We start from the raw sequence: 12,018 nt of genomic DNA, 5'->3' as shown, positions 1-12,018 counted from the left end.
ACTCAATAGTACCAGTGTATATATAAAAAGAACTCAGTGAATAGAATGCTATAATCTTATAGCTATAGACTATACAGTAAATTGATAAGATTTACATATCTAACTTGTCAATATCAATCTCTACTGTACACAGAATGGTATCAAATAAAATCTGATTTTATTACAGACCTAATCTAATAAGATTCCCAGCTGACTTCACAAGTTACTTGATTAGCCAATTCTGAACATGGTATAAACATCTCCAATCCTGCTAACAGTTTATACGTATGACACCAATTTATTGCTGTCTCAGGGTTAAAGAGTCTGTACAATTTTTCAATTACTATATTACCCAGGACAATTGGAAAATTATCAAAGGCTCAACTACTGTAGTGGGAAAATGTATTCTACATAATGTTTACAACTAAACTGGAGTCCAGAAAAATGTTTCTTCTCCTTAAACATAAGAAATGTTTCAGCCACAAATTAACTACAACAGTCTTAACAATGACTTTTTAAAAGTTTGGCTGAAATCAATGAAATATTTTTTTTTGGGGTTATTTTTCTTAAACAATTTTATAGCCTTATCATTCAAATTCTTAAATGAGTGGCCCGATTAGACCCCTTTTAGGACCCAAAATATAGTGTTTAAAAAATTTGTTTAGAATGTAAACTTTATAATAGCTATCTTTGGATGGTACAACACTCAATTTACATAAACATATATGGCCTGTAATTTTTGCCAATAAAATGCACATGTATCATGAACAAGTACAATTAGTTCATGCAAATACACAAAACATCATCATGGTTTAAGGTAAACTTATCGTCACTGGGCTTCTTAAATGTCGTATATGACTTTTTTGGCTAAAAATACTTTTTGACACCAATGGTCTGGGCGGGAGGAAATCTTTGGTATTACAAAATAGCATACAGTTAGACCAATCAAAATGTGTGAAATAAGACATATTACAAAATTGCCAATGTCAGTTGTAGAATGGCTTTGGGAAAAAAATAATTGTACATTTCTTTATTTCTGTGAAAATAATTTAATTTCTTGGATAATCCAGAAATGTCAAAGTTTTTATTTCACTGCTATTTACAATCAAAGCCTTAAAGGCTGTGAAAGCAATTGCTGCCATGTTAATGTTTGGGGACTTTTATAAAGACTTTAGCAGAAAGTCATTTTTAATATGTTTTATATTTCACAAGGAGACAACACGTTTACCAGGCTAAAGTTGGGGTCAAATATACATGTGCTGAAACATATAACTCAAAAAGAAATCATCATGGATTATCCCCAGGTAGTGTTTGTAACTTCCTTGGCAATAATTTCCTTTATTGATTTAATTTTAACAATTTTCATTATTAATTTATATTTAACCATTAACACAAATGATTAAGTTAAAACATTTCAACTTTCCAGACGCAAATGTTAAAAAACGGGAAAGAAATAAAATATCTTACAAGACATAAACATGTAAAGAATAAATGTATACATGTATTTCAGCTTAATAAAAATATTTTCATAATGTTACTTTGTCATCATTTTTAAAACTAAGTTCCAAACATTATTGCTCAGTTGATATGTGTCCTTCTGATGCGGTACGAGCACAGGCACTTGTTTCTATCCATAGGAAGGTCGATTATCCATATAAATAGTTTTATATAGATAGTCGACCTTCCTATGGATAGAAACAAGTGCATGTGGGTACGAGATAACTACAATTCTCATGCAATCCCGAAAAGGGGGGTCATCACAGACAAACATGACATTAAATCGTTATCACTGAACTAGTATATATATTGTATAGGGGCCAGCTGAAGGACGCCTCCGGGTGCGGGAATTTTTCGCTGCATTGAAGACTTGTTGGTGACCTTAATTCTGCTGTTGTATGTTTTTCTATGGTCGGGTTGTTGTCTCTTTGACAAATTCCCCATTTCCATTCTCAATTTTATTATATGAACAAGAACAAACAGCTCTACGTTGCTTTGATATTTATCAATTTTCAGGAAACATTGCGAAAAATGATCTTCAATATTTCGAAAACATGTGAAATAAAATTGCTAACACGGTGGACCGTCGAGTGTCAACAAACGTAGTAGACTTGTTCACTGAAAAGACGAGGATAATGGTTTCATCTGACATTTGTTATGCAAACCCAGTTTTGATCATGATATTTAAAAAGACGTACTTTTTTCAATCTATGTATTAATAAACTAGAAAATTCCAAATTGTAAATATCTCTTCATCTGGACCGACTTGGCATCTACTACGTTTGGACGGGTCCATTTCATTAGTAAGGTGATCGATAAATAATACAGAGTTTTGACAGAAAAGGAAAACGAACTTATTGTTATGTGTTTTCAACAAGGGTTTCGTTCCGCTAAATTATTTGCGCAAATAAAGTTTGTCTATTTTTAGATAACAGGTAATAATTTGACACTACGCATTAACCTGTGTAGTGATTTTGATTTTACGATAAATGTATGAATGAACGATAATTTTATGAATGAACAAGAGCACCTGACCTCTTAAAGAAACACAAATTAAACATAAAAAAACGTATTTATTAGGAGATAATTCAGTTAAATTCTCAATACTAAATCAACAACTGAAATGAATCCATATTTTGTTGAAACATCGTACGAACGGCGGAAAACGTAATCGCATTTATAAAAATGTACTTTTTTTCACTCGGACTTCTATGTTATTTGATAGTCAAACGGTTGACCCTTTAAATACAAAAATACATCTACAAGAACATATTCTGAAACTTCTTAAATCCACTAACTTTTTTTAAAGTTTCAAGCTATGTATTGCATTAGAAAACATACATAGGTGTTAAAGAATGACTGACCAGGAGCCTGTTTAACAAAATACTATGGCTTGATCTGGGCGGAGTCTCTGATCTGGGTCACAAAGATGGCCATACGCGACGGCATAAAAGCAATTGCTTTAAAAATGTTCAAAGCCTGTTTGTGAGATTTCTTGAAAATTTGTAATTTACAACATTTTAGAAGCCCAGCAATGTTATACTAGAAGTAAACTATAATTCATATATCTGGTTTTTGAGAATTTATTTTGATGCCATTTCTGAAATATGCTATACCCTTAATGCTTAAATAAGGAATAACACTACATCTAGAAAGAACCTCAACTTGCTCAAATTATGTATATATAGGATTTCAAATTCATCTGATTTATACTCTTGTCTTACCTCAGAGAGAGAAGAAAGTGTGATATTTTTTGTGGTATTTAAGGTAAAATTTGGCAAAACTATTAAAAGTGAAAATCATGAATTTTTTCCCCAAAGGATCCATATTGTTCAGATGATCCTGGTTTTAGCAATTTCATCTGTGTCCATTAAATTTTCAAATTTATGACCTTCATAGTTGCTTTTGGGAGCCAAAAGGACTTGTCCAAATTTTGATGTTAAAAAAACTTACAGTATTCCTGGTTCAAGAACAAATGCCTTTTCAATTTTACCAGATATTTAAATTCAAATTTGCAATTCTCTTTATGAGAATATCAAGGCTCTGCACAGATCATAATAAGAATACAAAATCCAATACAACTGTCAATTATTTTGTGTCACAAACTCTTAACATAGAATGGAGAATTTATATAGAAATATGAAGGGAAAACATACAATGAACTTAACTCCAAAGTATTCAAAAATCAATTTCCATTTATACTTCAGCTATGGAGAAATATCTTTGAACATATCATATAGTTATCAGGGGAGGTCATGAGGCTGCTAACATTTTAATGTAATTTTTCACAAAATCAAATTTTGACATATTGGAAAAAGAAGCATGTTTCAATTGATTTTGTTCATTGCCTCAAAAACACTACATGAACCCCTCTTTAAAAAAAATGTCAGAAGTAATTCACTCAAATATCGATTTGAAAAGTTATACAGTCACACCCACTTGCCGATCAAACAAAGTCAGACACTGAGTCACATCCACCCACCAGCCATTTTGAAAGATCCCACAAGTCAGTCACTTCATCACATCCACACATGGACTTGACAACCAAAACTTAACCTTGTTCACCGATCCATGAAACGAGTTCGAGGTCAAGTGAAAACTGTCTGACAGGTATGAGGACCTTGCAAGGTAACACACATACCAAATATATTATCCTATTACTTGTAATAAGAGAAAATGTTTACATTACAAAACATCTTAACTTTTTTTCAAGTAGTCACTGAACCATGAAAATGAGGTCAAGGACATTGGACATGTGACTGATGGAAACTTCATAACATGAGGCATTTATATACAAAGTATGAAGTATCAATGTCTTCTACCTTCTAAAATATAAAGGTTTTACTGTGCCTAACCGATCACCTTTGGGGTATTATAATACCTACAGTGTTACCTGGATAAAAAATTGTCAACACAATTTGTCCATTTAAACTGCACAATAGGTTTTGTGAGAGATTATCAATAGGTGGTCATTTAACTACCTGAAAAAAAAATTTAGGGCAAAAAACAACCAGGTAAAATCTACAGGTAGTTAAATGACCACCTATTGATAATCTCTCACAAAACCTATTGTACAGTTTAAATGGACAAATTGTGTTGACAATTTTTTATCCAGGTAACACTGTAGGTATTATAATACCCCAAAGGTGATCGGTTAGGCACAGTAAGAAGTTAGCTAATGCGGCCGCCCGATAACTATCCCATTGTCAAGCTTTCTGCAACAAAAGTCGCAGGCTCGACAAAAAACAGACTAAAACACAAAAACTTAAATATAACTACTGAACCATGAAAATAAGGTCAAGATCAGATGACACCTACCAGTTGGACATGCTCACCTTACAGTCCTTCCATACACCGAATAAACTACAACTATTGCTTATAGTATCTCAGATTTGGACTTGACCACCAAAACTTAACCTTGTTCACTGATCCATGAAATGAGGTTGAGGTCCAGTTAAAACTGTCAGTCAGGAATGAGGACCTTGCAAGGTTTGCACATACCAAATATAGTTATCCTATTACTCATAATGAGAGAGAAATTATCATTACAAAAAATCTTAACTTTTTAAGTAGTCACTGAACCATGAAAATGAGGTCAAGGACAATGGATATGTAACAGATGGAAACTTCGTAACATGAGGCATCTATTTATGAAATCTGAAATGAAAAAAATTGAACCCCCCCCCCCCAATTTTTTTTCTTCACATCCACCTTTCCCTTATTCCAAAACTGATTTCAACTCAAATTTCTAATGGAGTTTGCAACAATAACTACTCATTAAAATACATATCAAAATGTAAAAAAAGTGCTTGTTATCACTGAATGGTAAAGATTGTTTTAATTTATCAGTTGGTAGTAAAAGTGAATATACATTGTATATTGTATAAAGCAATGATTTAAGTTGATTCAACTACTATTCTGGACAAAGAAAGATAACTCCAATTGAAAATATGAAAATTTCTTGCTATTGCACAATATTGTGCAATTAGATATTTCTTGCTATTGCGCAATACTGTGCAATAGAAAATTTCTTGCTATTGCACAATACTGTGCAATTGAAGATTTCTTGCTATTGCTGAATACTGTCCAATTGAAAATTTCTTGCTATTGCACAATACTTAATATAATAATTTTGGATCCTGATTTGGACCAACTTGAAAACTAGGCCAATAATCAAAAATCTAAGTACATGTTTAGATTCAGCATATCAAAGAAGCCCAAGAATTCAATTTTTGTTAAAATCAAACTTAGTTTAATTTTGGACCCTTTGGACTTTAATGTAGACCAATTTGAAAACGGGACCAAAAATTAAGAATCTACATACACAGTTAGATTTGGCATATCAAAGAACCCCAATTATTCAATTTTTGATGAAATCAAACAAAGTTTAATTTTGGACCCCGATTTGGACCAACTTGAAAACTGGGCCAATAATCAAAAATCTAAGTACATTTTTAGATTCAGCATATCAAAGAACCCTAAGGATTCAATTTTTGTTGAAACTAATTTTAATTTTGGACCCTTTGGACCTTAATGTAGACCAATTTTAAAACGGGACCAAAAATTAAGAATCTACATACACAGTTAGATCCGGCATATCAAGGAACCCCAATTATTCAATTTTTGATGAAATCAAACAAAGTTTAATTTTGGACGCTTTGGGCCCCTTATTCCTAAACTGTTTGGACCAAAACTTCCAAATTCAATCCCAACCTTCCTTTTATGGTCATAAACCTTGTTTAAATTTCATAGATTTCTATTTACTTATACTAAAGTTATGGTGCGAAAACCAAGAAAAATGCTTATTTGGGCCCTTTTTGGTCCCTAATTCCTAAACTGTTCGGACCTCAACTCCCAAAATCAATCCCAACCTTCCTTATGTGGTCATAAATCTTGTGTTTAAATTTCATAGATTTCTTTTTACTTATACTAAAGTTATTGTGTGAAAACCAAGAATAATGATTATTTGGGCCCTTGTTTGGCCCCTAATTCCTAAACTGTTGAAACCAAAACTCCCAAAATCAATCCTAACCTTCCTTTTGTGGTCATTAACCTTGTGTCAAAATTTCATAGATTTCTATTTACTTAAACTTAAGTTATAGAGCGAAAACCAAGAAAATGCTTATTTGGGCCCTTTTTGGCCCCTAATTCCTAAAATGTTGGGACCAAAACTTCCAAAATCAATCCCAACCTTCCTTTTGTGGTAATAAACCTTGTGTTAAAATTTCATAGATTTCTATTCACATTTACTGAAGTTCGAGTGCGAAAACTAAAAGTATTCGGACGATGACGACGACGACGGCGCAGACGAAGACGCCAACATCATACCAATATACGACCAAAATTTTTTCAATTTTTGCGGTCGTATAACAAAAACCACAAGTAGGTCACACTATCACACCCACTCACCTGTCATTGTAAAAGAGCCCACGAGTAAACCAATATTTCTGCCAGCCAACATGACATCTTCACTCTCTAGAGTGTTCTCCCCTGAAGTTTTCTTCTTTTTCCTCGCTGCCCATAATCCCACAAGTAGAATTAGGACATAGAAAAGAATGACCGAGATCAATCCAGGAATATTAACCGCCATCCTTTATGATTCAGTAATCTGAAAAAAGTAATTATAAAAATGAAAGATATAGGATATATACAAGTAAATTACAAGATGAAAAGGTTTTTAAATTTGATGCGACTGTCATACAAGTGAGAGGTTTAGCCCTATAAAACCAGGTTCAATACACCAATTTCTACATTTGAAAATGCCTGTACCAAGCCAGGAATATGACAGATGTTGTCAATTCGTTTGATGTGTTTTGTCATTTGTTTTTGCCATGTGATTAAGGACTTTCCGATTGAATTTTCCTTGAAGTTCAGTATTTTTGTGATTTTACTACTTAATCATAATATAAAATGTTCATAAATCAAATGATGAAATGTTCCTAAATCATATTATGCAATGTTTCTTTATCATATATGATGAAATTTTTCATGAAACAAGTGGTTCATTTTAAGATGGATTTTACAATTTGAGCAGGAACTGCATTCACTCCATAAGACCACCAGAGTATGCAGAGTTTTCTCTTTGTTTTTAATTTTTTATCATCACCTTGGTATATTACCGTTTTTTCAAATCACATGGGTTTTTGGTACTAACTGCATACTCATACACGTCAGCACTCCTACCAAAGGCAACTTAATTATTACGACTATTACATAAATAACAAAACTTTTTAAATATTGCATTGCATTCATGGCATTCCAAAATAATATTCAATAACTGAAAACAATATATTTGGTTTGTATTTGCTAAATTAGACATTATAAAAGAAAGCAATTTTGATGTTTCTTGAGCAAGTCTGTAATCTGAGTAAATCTTCTCCCGTGTAATTACTTAAAGAAACAACCATCCCAAGCAGAAGAATTCGATAATCCTACAGACTATTTACATGGTTTCATTAAAACATAAATTTGTCGATCCCCAAAAAGTAAATATATCGACAATTCAACGATGAATGATGTTTAAGGAACGCTTCCCTCACACTGAGACAAATAGTTTTACTCTTCAGATAATTGCCTAGAAGGACATCGTGAACAAACAACAATCACTTTCTATGGAGATCGGAAATCATTTTTATTTGTGGACACAGGGTGCTTATCCCTTACATGTTTGTTCAGATCAATACACCGGTTTACAGTGGCTAAACCAACTCGTTATCCAGCTTATAATAGTGCGATCAATTTATCCATTTAACATGATGTAAAGCCAGCTATTTTTTGAAGTAATTTTCTATTAAAGGATTTATCTTGCTGTGATTAACTGGTTTTATACGGAGTCTGATACAATGTTTAAGATTCTTAAAACCAAATTCTTCCACTGTTAAAGATTTTCTTGGGACTGAAATTGATTTTTGAAAGCATATTTAAATGAAGCAAAGTAATAACGGATATAGATTCTGTTCTTGTATTGAGACTATTGACATTAAAACCTATAATTAAAAGAAGCACCAGACAAAAACTTAGTAAATATTCATTAATAACAAAAAAATGTCTTAGAAAATCCCATAAAGACAGACACACACTAAAGGTTACTTTGAGATACAGTTCATTATATACCATTCAAAAACGAAGAGTAAAAGCTGATAGGACAGTACATAATGCAAAAGGAATGAAATCTATCAAATTACATGTTAGAACAAACAAAAGGTCATTGCAGAAACTCAGACAGTAACTCTAAAACCATGCTAGCAATACACACAAATTAAGATATTCTTAAAAGTATAGTTTTATAAACCTGTATTAAAAAATTATTCATGCAAGAAATGTTCACAATGAATTGAGTTTGATCATATTGAGGATTCCCCTTAAGTTGTATGGTCACTACCCCCCTCCCCCTTCCAAGGGTAATTTAAGGAATAAGTTTCAATAAAAATGTTTCATGAGAAATGTAAATAAAGCATATAGATAGAGTACCTTGGGAAATTCCTACAGATTTAGTACACCTTTTTTAGTATTGAAAAGATGCCTGGGAAAATTAGGCTGCCACATCATACTATCTGTAACAGCAACTTCTTCAAAATTCAGTATTTTAGGAGTTATGTATGTTGAGGTAGTATATACAGAATTTCTACTTTACAAATTTTCACAGAAGGAACTGTGGGCAGTTTATAGGTCTATATTGTTTATCTTGTTCAATTTGTGCTGTGTTACAGTCTCAAATGAAGTTTACCACAAATCTAGATTATTAACCATGATGTCAATTTTCTGGTCTTCATTTCTAACTTTAATGTTTTAAGAAGTTACAGGGATAATCCTTTACATGGTCAGGATTACTTAAACTTCATCTAATACCCCTACACGTTTAACTTCCATAGTCTATCACCATCATTGAGTCAAACTTTCTTTTTTTACATATAGCAATTATTTTCCCGTGAAACAACTTTTACATTGATCAGTAGTATATCATTAAACTGAGCCAAAATTATTTAATGATGTTGGACAGAGAAATCCTGGCTACCTTAAATGTCCAGAGAAAACTAATCAATTACAGGACAAGAAGTCTCACGTTTCTAACATAATTGTATTTCAAAAGCTATTTATATTTTCAATAAACATCAAAGTTACAAACCCTTCAATACAGTATAACAAGAGATAAATAAAATGCTTCGCTGAGCGCAGCATGATAATCCACACAGAGGTTGAACTCTGAACAGTCGGGGAAAGTTTGGACACAATATTCAAGGTTAATAATGTCTGAATTTGGATTGTGATCAAATTTTTAACATAATACTTACTGGTTTCTGACACAAAATATATGTGGTTAAAGATCTTAAAAATTAATTGCACATTTCTGTGCTTAATTGTGCAAAATTGTTCAATTAAAGATTTCTTCTTCATCAAATTTCAAAAATTTTGAAGAAGAAAAAAATATGAACCCCAAGCCAAAAATAGTGAAAAAAAGAATGTGTCCCCAGTACACAGATGCCCCACTACTTCTATCATTTTCTATGTTAAGTGGACTGTGAAATTGGGGTAAAAACTATAATTTGGCATTAAAACTAGAAAGATCATATCATAGGGAACATGTGTACTAAGGTTCAAGTTGATTGGACTTCTGCTTCATCAATATTTACCTTGACCAAAAACTTTAACCTGAAGCTGAACAGACAGACGAACAAACAAATGGACGGACCAATAGACGAACAGACGCACAAACCAGGAAACATAATGCCCCTCTACTATCGTCGGTGGGGCATAAAAATCTCCCCCAATCTTTTTTACCCCCCCCCCCCCTCCTTGGGATTAATTACCCTAAAATCAATCCCAGCCTTCCCATTGTAGTATTGAGTCTTGTAGTACTATGTACAATTTAAGAGAGATCCATACACTTACACCAAAGTTATTGTCAGGAAACTACAAAAATGCTTGTCTTTAGTCCCTTTTTGGTCCTTTATTCTTACTCTGTTGGAACCGCATAACCCCCAAAATCAATCCCAACCTTCCTTTTGTGGTATTGAATCTACTTTATAGAGATCAATATCCAAGGTACTTAACTTTAAGTTATTGTCAGGAAACCAAATGTGTCTGGAAACCAAATGTGTCTTCAGACCACAAAACCACAAGGACATCATAGCATTGCACAAACCCTAAAAAAGTTCTACGGTTGTATAAAAACCAAGTTAACTAATTAACATGAACAACCAAAAGCCAACCAGTAATCCTACTTATATAACTTAAAACAACCAAAACCAACCAAGCAACACTGTGAATAAGATGTCTTACAACCACTACATTACTGTCAAATACATAATGTGTATTTAAAAAGTGCTCAAATTTGAACTGACATGATTTCCATTCATGTAAACTTTGGAATATCAACCTTTCCAGAGACACATCTTCATGCAACCATTCCTTATCATATATATCATTAAACTCCGTCAATGTTTTTTAATGATGTTGGACAGAGAATCACTGGTACCTAATGTCTGGAGAAAACTAATCAATTATAGGACAAGAAGTCGCACGTTTACAATATAGTTATCTTTAATCAAGCTACTTGTTTCTTCAATAAACGTCAATCGGTGCGACTTAATGTCATTTACTGCTTCAATCTTATACAATGGAACAACCAATGACTCGTCACGATTTCTAATTTAAAAAATGTTATTTTTCTAAACAACAAATATCTCATGTTATATTGGTTCACTTACAGAAAGAGAAATGTTTTCTTTCCATTATTTTCTAATTCTAAGAAAGAACTCAGTGTCAATTTCCGGGATTTTAAGATAGAAAGGCTTATATAGTCCCTGCATGGATATATACGCGATCAATGTCAGAAAATACTTTACATTTGAACCACTTTTAAATGAACAATACACGCATAAGGAACTATTATTCCAACTCCATGCTATGCTAGCAATTGGACTTAAATCTAAGGTCACAAAATATATTATAGATTTTAAACCAGTCTACAACAACATTTATCATAAACCAAATCTTTTATTTCTTTTTCTGACATTTAAAAATATATATCTTAGGCCACACCCATTTAATTTCTTGTTCTACGGATTTTTGGACTCCAAAATTTGGGGCGAGCGAGCGATTTGAAAATTTTAATAAAAAAATATTTGATATGAAAATTTTTGAGGCGAAGCTTGAAAAGTAAAGGCGAGCGATTATATTTTTTTTTGTAAACATAAAATAGTAGGTTTTGACAATAATTAAACTTGATTTATAACTTGTACTTTGACATTTTTTAATTTCTGAAGTATTTTTTCCCTGTTCACCAAGAAATAATTAAATCTGGTCTATGTATGTGTGACTGACAATGAGACAATTCTCCATCCAAGTCATAATCAGTTTGGGGGCAACCCCTTAATGTTATAAATATCCCTTTTACATGTTTTATGAGGGATCAATATAAGTTATAACATATTTGTTTGTACAAAAGGGCTCATATTTTCTCAAAGAACTATATATCTATCTAGTATTAAATGGTCAAAACATGTCCAAGAATTTTGTAATATTCCTGGACTTAAACCATGT

The 12,018-nt window shown here is 32.3% G+C and overlaps 1 protein-coding gene across 3 annotated transcripts in view; it reads right to left on the bottom strand.

Moving 5' to 3' along the window:
* LOC139489300 (high-affinity choline transporter 1-like) overlaps positions 1-12,018 on the bottom strand; it is a 57,514-nt gene that overhangs the window by 16,457 nt on the left and 29,039 nt on the right. For all 3 annotated transcript variants that reach the window (XR_011656179.1, XM_071275580.1, XM_071275581.1), the window contains one exon: positions 6,886-7,084. Coding sequence is in view for 2 of the 3 variants with exons in the window: in XM_071275580.1 (XP_071131681.1) it covers positions 6,886-7,066 (181 nt within the window). In the remaining variant the exon portion in view is untranslated. The remainder of the gene's footprint in view (positions 1-6,885; positions 7,085-12,018) is intronic.

This window comes from Mytilus edulis, chromosome 9, assembly GCF_963676685.1.
Source record: "Mytilus edulis chromosome 9, xbMytEdul2.2, whole genome shotgun sequence".
Lineage (NCBI taxonomy): Eukaryota > Metazoa > Mollusca > Bivalvia > Mytilida > Mytilidae > Mytilus > Mytilus edulis.
Note: the sequence above shows the minus strand (reverse complement) of the source record. Positions and strands in the feature narration are given on the sequence as shown.